The sequence below is a fragment of the Mustela putorius genome, unplaced genomic scaffold (genome assembly GCF_011764305.1).
Source record: "Mustela putorius furo isolate JIRA1106 unplaced genomic scaffold, ASM1176430v1.1 tig00004033_pilon_pilon_pilon, whole genome shotgun sequence".
NCBI lineage: Eukaryota > Metazoa > Chordata > Mammalia > Carnivora > Mustelidae > Mustela > Mustela putorius.
The window spans coordinates 8,679,576-8,697,823 of record NW_025422169.1 but is presented as its reverse complement, the minus strand read 5'-3'; the positions used below and the strand labels follow the sequence as shown (position 1 = coordinate 8,697,823).

General features: G+C 53.2%; 1 protein-coding gene across 7 annotated transcripts in view; it reads left to right on the top strand.

Annotated features, from left to right (window-relative positions):
* The window catches only part of ZMYND11 (zinc finger MYND-type containing 11), a 113,198-nt gene that overhangs the window by 40,951 nt on the left and 53,999 nt on the right, over positions 1-18,248 (top strand). For 6 of the 7 annotated variants that reach the window (XM_045072345.1, XM_045072344.1, XM_045072346.1 and 3 more), the window contains exon 2: positions 6,224-6,358. The exons of the other annotated variant lie outside the window; for it this stretch is intronic. In XM_045072345.1, coding sequence (XP_044928280.1) covers positions 6,243-6,358 — 116 coding nt within the window. In that variant the 5' untranslated portion in view covers positions 6,224-6,242. The remainder of the gene's footprint in view (positions 1-6,223; positions 6,359-18,248) is intronic. 7 annotated transcript variants of the gene reach the window in all.

Here is an 18,248-nt window from a genome sequence, read left to right as displayed (position 1 = left end):
ATAACCGCCAAAACCTGGGTGCAACCAAGGCGTCTAATAGTCAGTGAATGGGAAGTAATCGATGTTATGTCCACACACAGGAACGTATTCAGCACTAAAAAGAAATGAGCTCTCACACTGTGAAAAGACACAGAGGAAATCTTAAATGCCTATTCCTAAGTGAAAAGAGCCACTCCGAAAAGGCCACAGGCATCTCGTGTGGTTCCAACTGCAGGGCATTCTGGAAAAGGCAAAATGATGGCGGCAGTAAAGAAACCCGCAGTTGCTGAGGCGCCTGGTGGCTCAGTGGGTTAATGCCTCTGCCTTCAGCTCAGGTTGTGATCTCGGGGTCCTGGGATCGAGTCCCGCATCCGGTTCTCTGCTCAGCAGGGAGCCTGCTTCCTCCTCTCTCTCTGCCGGCCTCTCTGCCTACTTGGATCTCTGTTTGTCAAATAAATAAATAAAATCTTTAAAAAAAGAAAAGAAAGAAACCCGCAGTTGCTGATGTCTGGGGGCGTGGAGGGATGAGAGGTGGGACACGGGACTTTGAGGACAGGGAAGTTACTCTGTGTGCTCCTTGGATGGTGCATACTCGTCCTGATGCGTGTGTGAAACCCATAGAGTTTACGGTAGCGGGAGTGAACCAACCGTAAGGGATCTGTGGTCTTTGGGGGAAAATCGTGGTGTGTCAGTGCGGGTTTGCTGATGGTAACAGCTGTGATTTCTGGTTTGGGGTGTTCATAACAGGGCAGGTGGCAGATATGTGCGGACATGGGACACTTGGTATCTCCTGCTGGATTTTGCTGTGAACGGAAAGCTGCTCTGCAAAACAAAGCTGGTTAGTGTTACTACTTCTTAAATGGTTATTCTCAGATGGGTTAAGAAGTCAATATTAAAAATAAATAGGTGTCTCCATCAGAAAGGACGAATCCCCAACTTTTGTAGCAACATGGACGGGACTGGAGGAGATGATGCTGAGTGACATAAGTCAAGGAGAGAGAGTCAGTTATCATATGGTTTCACTTATTTGTGGAGCATAACACATAGCATGGAGGACATGGGGAGTTAGAGAGGAGAAGGGAGTTGGGGGAAATTGGAAGGGGAGGTGAACCATGAGAGACTATGGACTCTGAGAAACAATCTGAGGGGTTTGAATTGGCGGGTGGGTGGGAGGTCGGGGAACCAGGTGGTGGGTATTATAGAGGGCACGGATTGCATGGAGCACTGGGTGTGGTGCAAAAACAAGGAATACTGTTACGCTGAAAAGAAATTTTTAAAAAAGTAATTTAAAAAATTTAAAAATAGGAAAATATACTTGAATATTTTTCTGACCTGAATGTGGAAGGACTTCCCATCAGAAAAGTTATCATAAAAGAATACATAGTCAGCTATATTTCTGTATAATGTCATTTAATGTTTACTAAAAGACAAAAGTATTTTAAGAATAATCTTAATATATAAAGATGTTAATATATACATGGAAAAGTGGTTTGAATAGACTGTCAATAAAAGTAACTTAAAATTACAAGTAAAGTAAAAAATTTTTTAAAAATTACGGGTAGACTTGAGCGCCTGGGTGGCTCAGTCAGTTAAGCATCTGCCTTCAACTCAGGTCATGTTCCTGGGGTCCTGAGATCGAGTCCTGCATCGGGCTCCCTGCTCAGCGGGATGTCTGCTGCTTCCCTGCTCCTCCTGCTTATGCTCACTGTCAAATAAATAAATAAAAATCTTAAAAAATTACAAGCAGAATTTGGAAAAATTTCAACTTAACCTAAGTTATAAAGAAATGATATTATACAATGAGATTAAATTTTAAATTCCATGTAATATTTGATGAAGTTACAAAATATACAAAACCTATTTGTTGGTATAATAATGAAACAAAACGTGAGCCCACCCCCCACCAGCAGAGACACCAGAACATGCTTGGTGCCGTGTGTCCTCCTGGGGGGTCCCCCGGGCACTTTCTTCTCTGCCTCCCACTGTTTTAATCTCCTTCCCGTCATGTTTATCACTTCCTCCAAGTATTGCAGTGTTTAATTTTGCTTAATTTTTAATTCCCTGATTTGATTTCTTTTATTTTTTCCTCCAGTTTGTAGTGTTTGCAGGATATGAAAGAAGATACGTAGGTGGAGGGCTTGGGTTAAGTCTGGGTTTGGAGGGGTGGACAGTGTCGGTGTCACCTGCGGGCTGGCCAGGATTCCGTGGACCCGCTCACCCCCCGTCAGGATGGCTACTGTCAAATCCCGGAAAATCACAAATACTGATGAAAGCGTGGAGAAATTAGAACCTTGTGCACCAGTGGCAGGAAGGTAAAATGGGGCACCTGCTGTGGGAAGAGACGGCAAGTCTTTAAGAAGTGAGCCCTGTCGGGGCGCCCGGGGGGCTCAGTGGGTTAAGCCTCTGCCTTCAGCTCAGGTCATGATCTCAGGGTCCTGGGATCAAGCCCCGCGTCAGGCTCTCTGCTCAGCGGGGAGACTGCTTCCTCCTCTCTCTCTGCCTGCCTCTCTGCCTACTTGTGATCTCTGTCTGTCAAATAAATAAAATCTTAAAAAAAAAAAAAAGTGATTCCTGTAACTGCGGGATCGTATGGTAACTGCCTCTGCGTGCTTCTGAAAGCGAGCATTCGAAGGCAGGTTTGCGTACACGTGGTGATAACAACATGCGGAAGCAACCCTGGTGTCCGTTGCAGATGGACGTTGGGCAGATACAGTCCATGCAGTGGGGGACCCTGAGGGCATGCTAGGGGAGACGTGTAGGGCACAGAAGGACAAGTACTGTGTGCTTCCCCCTGTGACAGGGACTTTGATTTGTCACAAAGGCGGAGCGGAGCGGCGGGCGCTGGGATGGGGACCCAGCGGTCACTGGGTGCGGAGATTCCATGTCACACGACCACGTGAGCTACGGGGAGGGACCGTGGGGACAGCCGCACAGCGGAGCGGATGTATTTCACGCCACTGAACTGTACACTTGATGGTGACGGCCGTCTATTGTACTTCGCCACAGTAAGAGAAATTGTGGAAAAATCAGTGGAAATTTTTTGGCTTTGTGTTTTCAGTTTTTAAACAATAACTCACTCGAGAATCACTTCCTGAAGGAGCTCCTCTTCCTAAAGGAGCCAAAAAAAGTTTGAGGACCGAGTTAAATCTCTCTCCAAGTCTTAGAGTTTTTGTTTTTGTTATTTTTAAAATGTCTTAATCTTTGCTGTAACACAAACGAAGGCTGCCTCTGGGGCCTCACTGTTCACACGACAGCTGGGATGTTGAATCCCATCACTTCGTGTCAGCTTACGCGTCCCTGACCGCGAGGCCACCTTGAAAGGAAGAATGTGGCCCGTCCCTTCCTAGATGAGGGGCCAGAGTCTGCTGAGGGATTTCTAACCGTTCGCGCCGGGTGCTGCCGCCTGAGAGGCCTGGAAGCCGGCGGCCGCTTGAACATCCGAGAGTCAGGTCATTGCGGGGTGGTTGGGAGCCGGTCGGAGGAGGAGCCGGGCGAGGCAGAGAACCGCTCGAGCGCGGGCTGCAGGGGCGTCTCGGGCCGACTGGGGTGCGGCGAGGGGTCGGGGTGGCAGCAGCGTCCGCGCTGGCAGGAGAGCTGCGGAGGGCGTGGGCTGGCGCGTCCGCGAAGGCCTGGGCGCAGAGGCCGCCTGTGCCACGGATCTGACGGACTCATTTTCTAGGATTTTCTTTTTATGGATAAACACCAAATTGCTGTCTTTTGATGTCTAAGCGCATTACTCGTATTTACCGGGCAGCGGAAGGACTCATGTTGACCGGCCCGGCGCTGTCCTCCGGAGCCTGGGACAGTGTCTGGCCTGTCACAGGCATGTCGAGCTGTGTCAGTGAGTGAATGGTTTTAGATTTCGTGAGAAGGGACATCTCCGTGGTGGCTTTTTAAAGCGATCTTGTCCTATTGGTGAGGCTCGGTTTGTTGCTTTATAACCCGTCTCCGGCCTCGCCGTGCTGCGCTTACTTGGGCTTGCATTCTCTGAAAGGCGCCCTTTGGGCCCCCGAGCATCTCGCTTAGATTTACGGGTCTGTGGGGACACGGTTCAGATTCGGGTAGATCTGAAAAGTCTTTGGCTTTAACCGTACATCTGTTTTCCTGAAGTTCGCATTACTTACTTCTTGAGTCTTGATTTTAACCATCTCTAGCCAGCTGGTGACGTCATTTCTAGAGTTTCTGTCCTTCGCGTTTCCTTGTTCTCTTGGTGGTTCTGTTATATAAATAGTCATATGTACTCTCTAGGTATTGTTTTAAAATGTTCGCTTTGCTTTCACATATTTTCTGTAGTTCTGAGTAAACTAATTGTACACGTCTGTACTTAGCACAGGCTGAGTGGCCCGTCTCCGAGACGTGGTCACTGCGCGACACTGACCGCCCGTTCCAGGCATCATAGCCCTGCTGAACGCGAGCATCTTGGCTTCAAACAGCCAAGTATCTTTTAAAGAAATTAAGGACATTCCTCTTAAATTTCCCCATATGCTTCCCATTCTGCGGTGTTCCGTAAGCAGGAAGTGGTGTCCCCGGGGTGTGGACTCCCCCGGGACGCATTTGGGCGGCTTCGCCCCCTTCCTGCCGTGCAGTTGGGGGTTCTCGTGCCTGTGAGACTCCGCTGCCAGCGCTAGGCTCTGTCCGGCGAGGACCGCGGGGCTTCCACGTGTAGCTCCTCCGAGCTGGAGCTCCGTGCCGGACCCGGAGCAGACGCGCGCTGTGTGTCAGAACGGAAGTGTGGTGGACATGGGGTTTCGGGGGCCAGGGGGGTCCTGCAGAACCTGGTGACTTGCACTACCGCCCTTCACTGTCAGACGTCACTCCGTGACCGGCCTGACCTTCTCCCCGAGGTCCGGCCGCCCGGACGGTGGCTCCGGAGCAGGTGCGCGACAGTGGGCGTCTCTGCGTTTGGAAGTCGCTTCTTTCCGACCACACGTTCGTCAGCTCCGTTGTAGTTGCTACGTTTAGTTCTGCGTCCAAGTCTGCACCGAACCCAGCTGATGGTCCTTAAGCTTCCTCAGACTTCGGGTGCTGGCTGTGTGTCTGCTCGCGCGCTCCGAGCAAACGCTGCACCTGGGACGGGCAGCGCGGGGGGGGGGGGGGGGGGGGCTTCGGCCCCGCGAGGGGCTCAGGGTGCCTTGCCAGGACGGCTCCTCGGAGAGGTGCCTTGTTCCACGGCTGCCGGCTGACCGGGCTCACGGGAAGAGCCTCTCGCTGAGCTCCGAGGCGGCTGCTGCTTCACTGGGTTTGTCAAAGGGAGAGTGAGCGTGGACTTGGCTGTGCAGGGAACCGGGAAGCGGAGACTTCTAGGGTCTGCCGGCCAGTCCGGGGACCCAGGAGGTGCAAGAATGAGTTTCCTTCACTCATTCTCCTGCTCTGAAACATAGGAAGGGGCAGGTCAGGGAGGTTTGGGGTTCCTCTCCCGCCCAAGGGCTGTCCACACGTGCCTGTCAGTGAGGGACCGGGTGCCTCAGCGTGCAAGGACAGTCCCTCTGTGCCCGGTGCGGGGGGTCCCCGTGCGCGGGAGCCTCTGCGGCAGCACGGCCCACCCGCCACCCAGGAGGCAGCCGCGGCCCTCGTAGACTTGACGCAGCTGGTGGCTCTTCTCCTCGTGTCGCTCAGAATATTGAAATTTGAACAAAATAGCGATACTGGTTCCACGTGCTGGAAAGAGCAGCTGCCCCAGCCCGAGCCCGGGAATGTTTCCGGTGATGTGGCCCCACGTCCTCCTCTGGGTCCCCAGCTCCCGGCCTTTCATGCCTCGGTCAGAAACAGAGTCTCGTTATTTGGAAAGAAAAAGAATGTTGTTTGCATTTGTCAGTATGTCTCCATAACCTTGAGATCCTCAATGTGGAGTCAAACTGGGAACCAGAGATGTGGGACGTGGAGCTCCATTCCTAGTGGCTGTCGGATTGCAGCCACACACAGCTAGAGTCGGACGTGAGGTTCTGCGTTCGGTTTTGGCTTTGGAATGAAACGGAAATGTACACGATTTTTGATTCGTTGGTGTGGGGTGACCACTTGTCCTTCTTGGGAAGATGTTTTTAACTCTTTGGCCTTAAAGTGGCATAAAGTGAATGACAATTTTTACAAAGTAGGTGGTAACGTAGACGGTAGAAACCGAAGTTGGACGCACTGTCCTGCATCAGCACCGACCCGCGCTCAGGAGGGCCGGGTCTTCTACGTGCACCGAAGGTGGTTCGTCTTGTAACCCTTGCTTTCTTTCCCCTTGTGTTCTCGTGTCCTGCAGTCACAGGAGTGAACAGGTCATGGCACGTCTAACAAAAAGGCGACAGGCGGATACAAAAGCCATCCAGCACCTCTGGGCAGCCATTGAGATTATACGGAACCAGAAGCAGATCGCCAACATTGACCGTATTACAAAGTAAGTACATTCAGGAAGAAATGTCCTCGTAAGGTTTCCTATAAGACTTTTTTGGGGGAAAGTGCCAAAATAACGTATTTTATTATGCTCATCAACACGTGACAAAATGGCACTTTTTGCCTTGTATGCTCTTGTCAGAAAAACAGAGACACAGATAGGCAGCTTGTGTTCAGATGTTTAATAAATACCAGTGTGTACGGTTTATCGTATCTTTTTAATAATTAAAGGTTTTTTATTAAAAAGGCTTTGCATTTGTTCCTCTGAGTATTCTTAAGGGAATAAAGCTAGATTCATCTCTTCATAAATGTTTGCATGATACTTTTTGGTAATTTAGATGGAATGTCTTTCTGCTTTGTACAGCTTCCTTAGATGCTGCCTATAAAAATAGGAAACAGGTGATTTATGAGCCCCTTTAATGAAATGCTTATTTTGTCCTTCTTAATAAGTAACACGTATTTTTGTCTCTGACCTGCATTCTGCTAAAGATCGTAAAGGCTGCTCACACGGGGCCGGACCGGAGGAGGGGGTTGCTGTGTGCAGCTCCGAGTCTGTATCGACCCTGTAGGCACTCGAGCTCCCCGTGTACACCTCCTGCCCTGCAGGCTGACAGAAGGGAGATACGTAGCACTTAGGGACAGTAGGAGTAAAATAAGGAGCACATGATAAGTCACATTAACATGTTTTTATGGAAAGCAAGTAACGTGAGGATATGTTACAAATACAAGTCATAGTGAGGTCATACCGGCCTGAAAACATTTCTTCCAAACTTCAAGAACAAGAAGCTGTCAGTATTTTTCTGTGGCTGCAGTTTTCTTTAAAATAAGCCACGGTTTGTGTATATTAAACTTACTTGTGGAAGAATGTGGAGGTCAGATGCTGCTCGTTGGATTTCATGTTTAACTTAGGGTCACTGACCGAAACAGGGCAGTGTGTCTCCCGCTCCCAGCGCTGTGGAGCTCCCTGCCCAGGGCACTCGCCGGTCCTCGCCGGGGCTGCGTGTGCACAGACGTCTGTCAGTGGGAGCCCACGCCCACGGGTATCCTGTCCCCTCTTCGTCAGCACAGGCTCAGCCACCGAGCCGGGCTTTTCTCCATGCCTGAGGGTCCGTAGATCTTAAGGTGGCAGGAAGAAATGTATTCACCCACCAGAAAATTAATGTCTTACCAGTGTTGTCTAGAGACGAAAAGGAATTAAGAAAACCAGAGGGTAAGTGTTGGCAGGAGTGACGGCCAGGATCTCTCCCTTCCCGAGTGCCGCTCCTGCCCGTTCTGGGCGCCCGCCACGGCGTCCATACGTGGTCCCAGCCTGCCTGTCCTCAGTTCCCCGCGTCGCCATCGGCCCCAGGAGGGGCTGTGTGCAGAGCCAGCTGGTCTGGGCCACGCTGGTGTCCTTGTCACTGGGCCGGAGCAGGTTGGGAGGAGTGCTCCCCCCACGATGGGCAGCCAGGAGTCTGGTCTGTATTCTGAACAGGTGAATTCTTCCCAAGTCTTTGGTTAACTTAGACCGAGACGCTCTGCTCCGTTATAGCCGAGCCTGAGCATCATCGTCATCGCATCGTTACACACGTGTGACGCTCCTGTTGGCGCAGCTGCAGTAGGGGAGGCACGTGTGCTCTCCAGGACCCCTTCTCTACCGCGCCTGGTGAGAATGAAGGCTCCGCGGCTTCCAGCACACCTGCCCTCTACCCTGTTGGGAAGCCTGGCAGACCCTGAACACGGCAGTCACTTCTGTGTGATGTTCAAGCTCTGCTTGGTTTGTTTCTCTCAAAAGTGCCTTTGAGGCTCCTTCAGGCTAGAGCTTCTCACTCATCCTCGTGGTGGTTTGCTTTGCACTTTATTGATTGAAGACGCGCGGTCGTCGGCTCTGGCTCGTGGCATCTGGCGGTGTATCTGTTCCTCTGCATTTCATGGGAGTGGATAGTTGCCCTCGGGACTTGGGTGGGGCGAGATGCGGTCCCAGGTGCCCTGTCCTCGAACCGAGAGGCTGTGATGCGGGTTCCTGGTGTGGGCAGCTTGGTAGCCTCGATGTGTACCAGCCGTGCCAGTACTTCATTAAGGATTGCCGGATTGTGGTCATCTCAGTTCATCTTTCTGTCGTAAACTGGAATGCTTCTCTGAGGACCCAGATTTGCCGTCACGTGCTCTTGGGCAGTTCTCTGGTGTGTGCACATCCGAAGGTACAGTAACAGACCCTTTCCCTTTGTGCCAGTTTTTAAAAGAGCATTGTCTAACGGTAACCAGTTAGTTTCTTTAATGTCATTTGGAATTCAGGCATTTCAGTACTTTGGATATACATCTGTCCGTTTCTGACAAAATCCTGACTTACACTCTTCACCGTTGGAGCCTCTCCATGTGGACTCCTGAAGTGGCGTTCTGCTTTCTCACTCACGGGATTTTTCAGGCTCACCTCTGTTGCAGCCCACCCCAGACCTAGAACCTTTGATTTCTCCAAGGGGCTCTGGTTTCCGTCACACAGAAATTGAGTCTCAGAAGCTTGTCTGGCCCGCGCGTGCGCACGGCTTCGTCCTTCCTGGCAATCTCCTGGACGGACAGCAGATACGGCGTCCGAGAAGAAAACACCTATGAACGCGCACTTTTATGTTTGTTGGAATTTGTAGCTACTGGATTTTCTCTAACTCTTCTACCAAAAATCTTTATTTCTTTCCTTACACAGTGAGGAGGTCAGGAATCGTAGTTACTCAGTTGTTGTGTCCAACATCACTGACCGAGCGGCTGGAGAGAAATGACACCAACGCTGTGACCCGTCCTGTGTTTCCTGGAAGTGGTGTAGGTGTCGTCCCGGTTCTCACACGGCCGGAGCGAGTCTAACCGGCCGAGGGGGGCGGGGGCCGTGGCCTGGCGCGGTCTTCTCGCGGCGAGCGGCGGTTCCCGCTGCGGTCGGTGTGTGTCCCGTGGTCCCAAGGAGCCCTTCTCTTGGGGCCCGGAGTGCATTCTCTGTCGATGTCTAGTTTACATTCCTTCCCCCAGTTTTACTGAGATACAGATGACGTACGATGTGGTGCTTATGCCGGGCATGGCATCGTGATTCTGTGCTTGTCCCCACTGCGAACCGACCGCTCGTTCTGTCCGGGCAGCTCTGTCCCCACACATTTTGTTTCCTGTGGTGAGAGCCTCGGGGCCTCATCTGTCAGCACCCGTCAGACACGCGTCCGTCGTTAGGAACAGGAGTCGGCGCGCGGAATCCGACGTGCCCGGGACGAATTTCTCTTCTAACTGAAAGTTTGTACCTTCCCCGTTTCTCCCGCCGCTGGTCGCCACCAACCTGTCCTGCGAGTCTGGGGCTCGGTCTTTGTAGCTGACACGTGAGAGAGGGTTCAAGGTAGGGTGCTGCCGTCTGACCGCCTCCGCTCAGCGCAGTGCCCTCGGGGGCGGTCACGCTGGCCCAGACGTGCGATTTCCTTTCTCACGGCTGGGTCGTCGCCGCGTGTGTGCCCCACGTCGTCCTCCCGCACGCCTCTGCCGACGGGCTGTGGCCGCGGTGGAGAGGGCTGCCCGCGCGGGGAGGGGCGTCGATGGCTTTCTCAAATAGCGATTTCACTTCTTCCGGGTAAACACCCAGAAGCGGGATTGCGGATCGTGTGGTCGTTCTGCTGTAGTGTTTCGAGTAGCCTCCACGCTGGCGTCCCAAGAGGCTGCACCGTCTGGGAGATCCGTGGTCAAGACTCGGTGGGACCTGATCTTCGGGTTCCCGCCGGTTCCTCACGGTGGTTGCAGCCTGGTGACTGCGTCAGTTTGGACAAAAGTCCTTAGCTCGACTGTTGTCTTTCTTCGGCGTGTTTGTGTTCTGTGAGCCGTCTGCGGGCCTCTTGTGGTCGCCACGCGCCCCAGGAAAGAGGCCTGTGCATTTTTCACCAGTTTCTGTTAAGTCTCTCCCTGGTTTTAGAGCAGAGTTTTGCTCAGTTCAGGAAGTATAGCTAGCAGAAACTTCTTTGGTGGGTTCTGTTATTTGGGGTGGAAAGTGCTTTCACCGGAGGAGTCAGTCTGAAGTCCAAATATATGTATGGCATTAAGTTTGGTTTTCAGTGACTGGTCAGGCTGTCCCTCTCATTTAAAGGTGTGTGTTTATAAACTGGCAGTTGATGATTATGTAAAATTCCATAGTCCTCGTCTGAGAGCTAAACAGACACAAATAAATTTTGGTATCTTAGTAAAAACATTTTACATTTTTAGACATTGAAGTATGGTTTGTGATGCTTAATCATCATAAAATTGAAACCAACAAGTCATTTTATCTTAAAAAATACAGGCGTCATTTGAGATTAAGGTAAGCACAGGTAAGATTTTATATAAAACAAATATTTATAACATTTTTATGTTTAAGATCATGATGTTAGCTCCTGTTTTACAGTTTTTAAGTCAAGGAACAAAGATTAAGAATCATAGGCAGGGACACCCGGGTGGCTCAGTTGGTGAAGCCTCTGCCTTCAGCTCAGGCCGTGCATGACCCCGGCGTCCTGGGCTCGAGCCCCACAGGGACCCTGCTCGGCGGGGAGCCTGCTTCCCTCTCTCCCTCCGCCCCTCCCCTTGCTTGTGCGCTCTCTCTCAAATGAGTAAAATCTTTAAAAAATATATTTATGACAGCAAAATCAGTAACAAATGAAATTTAAACTTTCAACCCCTAAGAGTTCCTGTATTATTCATTATGTCATTTACAGTCACCTGTATTTTAATATTCCATAAAATAAGTCCTATATGTCACTTCTGTTCCGTCTTAAACCCACACATAGTCACGTCTCACTAGGAGAACTATAAGGCAGCATTAGCGCTTCATGAAGTTTCTCAGTAGTAGTCACGGCAGAAGTGCCTTCTGTTGAAGCAGGTGTGGATTTTATGTTCACGTCTGCCAGTGTCACGGGCTAGTTTGTGCCGTTGCAAGAGGTCTGGCAGTTCTGTGCCAGCTGGACAGGGCGAGTGACCCTTTCTGTTTTCTTGTTGTCTCGGATCCCTGTGACCCTGTGTTTCTGGAGTGATGTGCTTGGCTCGTGTGATTAGGCTGACGTGGGGCCGGAGGACTCTTCCATTCCAGTCAGAGTTTCAGATCAGGGCATCCATTAATGACCTGTATCGCTTACTCTAGGGTCACACCCCGGGTATAACTGTGTCCTCCGACCTCTTGTGATATGTTTGCAGTGACCGCGTCCTCCTGGAGTGCTGCCCGTCACTACGGACAGGGGTACGCTCGCACTGGGAGCCGTCCGTGTGCAGCCGACGTCCCAGGTTCCAGGAGGCGCGCTCCATCTCTGTGCTGACTTGTCGAGAATCTACTCCGTGAAACACCTAGAACTGTGAAGTTACCATTTTGCTTTGTCTCTGGGTCATTTTCTTTCCTTTTTTGGCAGACAACACAAAAATAAAGAGTGCTTCCCAAATTTGTGTGTGCTGCTTACAAGGGGCCATGCCGACCTGTGTGTCATTTGGTCTTAGCGCGTGCGCTGTCCGAGCCCTCTGTGGATTCCACTCCCTTACGGGCTTTGCCGGAGAAGAGGGTTGGCCGCTGCCTGCTGCGTCTTTGGAAACAAGTTATTTTAAAAAACCAGCAGTTAAGATTATGCTGTGGATACAATCCCAAGAATTCTTCACAAAGTTACCAACTGTGGATCCATTTCAGTCTGTGATGATTTATTCTTTCCTACGATTCTTCCGAGGCGGCAGATTGGCAGATGCACTTCCCCCTGTTCACACTAACTTCACTGTACGTAACGGCAGCCTTGCCGGAGTAGCGGGTTCTGAACAACCGTAACAGCTGAGTTCACGTTTGACGTTGCTCCGCAGCTCTGCGAAGGAGACGTACGGACAAGGCACAGAGAAGCGTAACCATGGGAGTGAGCGAGTGTGATGGAGCAATAGGAGAGGTGTCGCAGACGGCCTGGGGTTCCGCCCCTGTGTTGGTCTGTGCCGATGGATACACTCCCGGCCGCGGTCAAGGGGTTGCTGGACGTCAGGAAGCCGGGGAAGGCCTGCGCTAGTTGGGCCGGGGAGGGCGGGTGGGATTCTGGTCAACGCAGAGGGCCTGAAGGGGTCTTCAGGAAGAAAACAGGGAGCCCCACGGGGAGGGCCTCCGAGGCTAACCCTGAGGTTTTTATCCTGGACCCAGAGGGCGATATTGAGTGCGTGTGGACTGTGGAAGTAGTGAGGTAAAGACCGTGCTTTTCGCTCCCCCGGAGATGGAACAGGCCTCCTTGGGGTCTGGGGGGCTGCTCCTCCCTCGTCTGGCCGGAGTCCGAGCCCCCCTCGTTCCCTGTCCGCACCAGCAGCGCGGTCCTGTCTGGGCTTCCGGCCGCCCACACGTGCGGTCTCTGTTGTTCCCCATCAATGGTATCAGGTGTTTTTCCAGAACACCATCTTGTCAAATCTGCCTGACGGAGAGCTTTCTCTGTTGCTCACAAAGCCTGAATTCCCACCCGAGGTATTACTCGCTGAGCCTGCCACTTCCCACCCAGTGTGCTGTGTCCTGGGGCCCCCGAGGCGTGGCTGTCCTCACTCTGCCTGGGATGCTGACCCCCCGGACTCATCTGCCAGACAGACCCCTCTTGAAGGCACGTCCCGAGGAGGTCGTTCTAACCCCTTCAAGGGAATGTAAGCCTTACCCTTCTTTGGTATTTTCTAGATTATAGGTCTCGTTCTTTTTTTTTTTTTCTAAGATTTTATTTATATGTCAGAGAGAGGCTGAGAGAATGAACGTGAGCAGGGGAGTGACGGGGGAGAAGCGGGGTCTTTGCTGAGCGGGGCCGGTGCAGGACTGGCCTCAGGACCCCGAGATCCTGACCTGGGCCCAAGGTAGACGCTGGGCTGACTGAGTGACCCAGGCGTCCCTCCCTGTATTCTTTAAGACTCTGTTATTCCCATTGTGCACCAGCCCTGCACGGGGCGTCTGTGAGCGCTTCCTCGCAGGGACCCCGAGTGGCCTCCGTTCACGCCTGGCAGCTCCCCGCTCCGACGTCCGTCTGACGACGCTGGTCTCTTTGGTCAGAGCACGCTCTTGTTTTGATTATTTTGTATTTTTCCTTCATTAGTAGGTAAAAATCTACCTTTTTTTTTTTTTTAGGAAGATATTTATTTATTTATTTACCTGACAGAGCGCAAAAGTCGGCAGAGAGGCAGGCAGGGGGTGGAGGGAAGCAGGCTCCCGGCCGAGCAGAGAGCCCGATGTGGGGCTCGATCCCACGACCTTGAGATCATGACCTGAGCCGAAGGCAGAGGCTTAACCCACTGAGTCACCCAGGCGCCCCAAAAATATACCCTTTTAAGATTCGACCCCTGCGTTCTGTCCTGTGAGGTACGTACCTGCACACGGTGATGTGTACGAAATGCACCCGCATGACTTGTTAGAGGCTCTCGTCCCTGAAACCATTTCTGCTTCCTTTGCGGATTGTGAGCACCTTGTGGTGAGGCGCGTCTTCCTCTGGACCGTGTGAGGCGCCGCTGGGACAAGGAGGCAGGGGCTGGTTTCCCAATGGTGACACATACTCAGTGGATCCGTTGGCAGTTTCAGTCAGGCTCAGAACTGACGGCTGCGGCTAATCTGGACAAGCCCTGTGCTGTGTCTCGGTGAATTCTCCCAACTCCAGGAGGTCTGTGGTCATTCTCCTCATGTGGCTGAGGACGGTGGCCGTCCGGCGGGGGGGACCTTGCCTGAAGGTGCAGAGGTGGTCAGTGGCAGACGCAAACACCAGTGTTGATCTCTCTGATGCTGTGGTCCAGGCTCTGATCGTTCGCTCTTAACTTCTGGTGTTTGACAGACGTGTTTCCTTGCACGTGTTGGAGACTTTCATTCACTGTCCTGTACCTGTGCTTCCACATCACGTGCGACCGCCCCGACGTGCAGACTAGCCTCCCCTCGCGCGCAGGTTACTCGTTCCTGGCTAAGTTTAGGAACAGCCTGTATCTTCAGAGTCTATTCCAAGTGTTCAAATACATTTCCTTGATGAAGGACCTATAAAGGTGTTCTTTAGCTGTTGAAGTTTTTGCTCAGTGAAATACTTTAAAAACTCTGTGTGCCCGTCTGTAAACACCTAGTGGTCGATCATCTGTGGTGAAACACGCCGTGTAACCGTTGTGAAGTCTAGTTCAGCGGCGTGAAATACATCCGCTGCGCGGTGCGGCTGTCCCCACTGTCCCATGACTCACGTTGGCATGTGAAACGGAGTCTCCGCACCCGCTGACCCCTGGATCCCCATCCCGTCCGCCCCCGGCACCCGCCGTTCGCTCCGCCTTTGTGACAAGTCTGAGTCCCTCTCAGAGGGGACTCGTGTCCTGTCTGTCTTCCAGCAGCGGCCATCTCACTCAGCACGATGTCCTCAAGGTTCGTCCCTGCTGTGGCCCGAGGGAGACTTCTGTCCTTCAGGATGGGGGTCACCCCGCAGCTTGTGACCCGCACGCCCAGCCGCGATCCTGGGCTTGCTCCTGTGCGCTTGCTGTTGGGGCTGACGCTGGTATGAGCCTGTATGGACAGAGCTCCGAGACCCTGCTTTCCGTCGTTCGGGGGTCAGAGGCAGAAGTGGGGTGGTTGGGGGGTCTTCGGTAATTCTGAGTTTTGTGGGAGACCCTCCATCCTGGCCTCCACACCGGTGGCCCCAGTTTGCTTTCCTGCCCACAGCGCACGGGGTTCCCCTTCCTCTGCCCCTCGCTGACACCTGTCATTTCCCGTCTGTCGGGGTCTAGCCGCCCGGACAGGTGTGAGGTGGCACCTGGTCGTGGCCTTGACGTGCGTTTCCCTGGAGGTGAGGGACGTCGAGCATCTTCTCACGGGCTTATCGGCCACTCTCCTATCTTTGGGGACGTGGCTGTTCAGCTGCTTTGCCTGTTTTTGGAGTCGGGTTGGTGGTTAGTATCAGAAGCTCTGCTTGTATTCTGGACATTAACCGGATAGTAACTGGACTTTATTCTGGATATTACCAGATGCACGATTTGCAGGTACTTTTCTGCTCTGTAGACAGCGTCTCCTGATGTGCAGCATTTCAGAAGTTCGGTGAAGTCCACTTTGTTTTTCCTTTGGTGGCCCGTGCCTCTGGTCACATCCAAGAAACCATTGTCAGACCCAGTGTCCCGAAGCTTCTGGCCTGCGTCTCTTCCAGCGTTTCATCGTTTGGGGCCTTACGTCGAGGTCTTTGATCCGTTTTGAATTAATCGGTGTGTGCGCTTGGGTCGGGGTCTGGCTGCCCCCGACTCCCGCCTGTGGACGGGCAGTTTTCCCAGCTGAGTCTGGTGAAGACGCTGTGGGCTCCCCGTTGAGGGGTCTCGGCATCCTTGTCAGCAGTCCTTCCGCTGTCCCGTGAGGGTTTCTTTCTGGGCTGTCTGTCCACCTCCCCTCGTCTGTCTGTCTCTGTGCCAACAGCATGCGGTTTGCTTACTGCAGTTTTATGCGGTCGGTTTGGGAGGAGGAAGTGTGAGTCTTCCCGGTTCTTCTTCGGGGTCATTTTGGCTCTTTGGGTCCGTGGACAGTCCACGCAACTTTCGGGATGGGTTTTCTGCATCTGAAAGCCGTATTGTTGTGCTTCTGATGGGGAGGGCACTGGAGCGTGGATGGCGTCGGTCCCGTGACGTCGTAGCAGTAGGACGTCCTCCGGCCCACGCACGCGGGGCGGGTTTCCATTTGTCCGTGTCTGGAGTGGTGCAGGCTTCCCCCTCCGTGGTCACCTTCATTCCTACGTATTTTATTCTTTGAGTGATTTTAAATAATTGTTTTCATAGTTTCCTTTTGAAATGGCCCATTGTTCCTGTTAGAAATACGGCTGGTTGTATGACTTCACATCCTGCTACGCTGCTGAATTCGGCCATTAGTTACAGCTGCTTTTTGGTGGATTCTTTAGAGTTTTCTCCCTGCGAGATAATCATGTCTGCAGGCGTCATTTCATTCTTTGTCTCCAAGTGGGATGCTTCTGTCCTTTTGTCACGTCAGTGCTCCGTCGAGGAGGTGCAGCGGCGTGTTTCTAGGAGTGTTGGCAGTGGGCATCCTGGTCGCGTCCCGACCATAGAGCAGAAGCTCGCAGCCCGTAGAGCTGACCGTGGGGTCCGTGCGCTTGCTGGGTCTGACCCTTGCCGTGGGAGGCAGTTTCCTCCGGTACCCGCCGTGTTGAGTGTTCCGTGACGGGAGCATGATTCTGTCCGATGTGCTGCCCAGATGTGCTTGTCGCTCTGTCAGAGTGGCCTATCGCCCTTGGCTGGTGAAGCGTGTGTGCTGAGCCGCCCCTGCACCGGCCAGCGTTGTTAAAATGTCTTACTCTAAGTTGTGCAGTCGGAGAGCAGGACGCTTGGAAAAAAGAACGCTGCAGATTCATCACCTGTAATTTCTCTGTCCGGATTTGATTTCTTTCTGGTCATTTTTCCTCAGCGTTGTTTAGTGGTGACTGTTGTTGCATGGTCACCGTGAGTCACTACTGGCAATGGTTGTGCCGGTGCTGGGACCTTGGTCCTGCGGCTTGGGAGGGAGGAGGGGTGAGCACGGTGACAGGTGCCGTACGGTTACGTCGTGTTCATTCATTATTCGTCTTCAGACAACCGCAGGTGTTGGCGCTGCTGACTCTACCGACGTGCCCTTGGACACACAGAGAGTGGGGTGGTTAGGCCTTCCGCTGCGTGTCTCAGCCCTGCGTCCGTCGTCCGTCCAAGTCCTGCAAGGCTGCTGTTCCCGGGACACGTGTGGCGATGCCGACGCGAGCTGGGAGCTTGGAGGCAGTCGGCGCGGGAACCGCGGTCAGAGACACGCTCCGTGCGAGGCCTGGGCTGAGCGCCTCGGCGTGTCACCCCGTGCCCCTCCTCCCGGTGCGCCCACTGTCGGGACCCCCCGCGCTTTGTCCTCGTGCTGCTGCTTCGTTCCCGGATCACCGGGCGCGTGCGGGTTTCCGGTGTGTTCCGTCGTCTCCTCACAAGTGTCTCCCTGCTCAGAAGGATCGTTTCCCAATGGACACTCGGGCTGTCCGGGGCGTCCCTCTGCCGCAGACGGCCACCAGTGCGGACGGAGGGGTTGTTGGCATATGAGTCCGGGAAAGGGTTCGTCCCCGACTGCGGGATATGCGGGTACTGACTGGGCTGAGCTCTCGCGGGGACGCCTGTGTGGTAGCCGCACTCGGGGGTTGCACCCCCACGGGACCGCTGGTACCGGGGCTGCTCATTTGCACACATGTTGTCACTCGTGTCTTAGTTTATGTTTCTTTGCTCGTCAGTGAGGTCACACGGCTCATGGTGTTCTTACGTGGGTTGTTTTCAGTTTTGTGAGTCCGTGAACGCCTAGAACCCAAGACCGGGAAGGACCCTGGTGAGCGCTCGGTCACCGGCTGAGCGGTTCACCGGCTGAGCGGTTCACTGGCTGAGCGGTGCGAGCCTGCAGGTGGCTGCCAGCCACGGAGCGCGTGACATGTCGGACGGATGTGCACGGGTTGCAGGGTCGGCCCTCGAGTAACCAGCCGCCTCCTCCAGGAAGTCCGTCCCGCAGTCCTTCCTTCTTTTCTTTTGGGAGTGGGATTGGGGGTTGCCGACGGGGAGAGAGAGAGTCGTAAGCACACTCCACACCCAGTGCGGAGCCCGATGCAGGGCTCAGTCTCTCACAGCCCTGAAGTCATGACCTGAGCCAAAGTCAAGAGTCGGACGCTTCAGTGACGTAGCCCCCAGGTGCCCCAGCAGCCTCCATCTTCATGAAGATACAAAAAGGCGTCATCACCCCCGGAGTTCCTCGTGCCCCTTGGTGGTCATTGCCGTGCCCCAGCCACAAACACTGATCTGCTTTTCACCGGGCTGACTAGCTTTGCTGGTTCCAGAGTTTTATGGAAGTGGAACTCTACAGTCCGTTCTTTTTTTTTCTTTTTTTAAAGATTTTATTTATTTGACAGAGAGAGATCACAAGCAGGCAGAGAGGCAGGCAGAGAGAGAGAGGA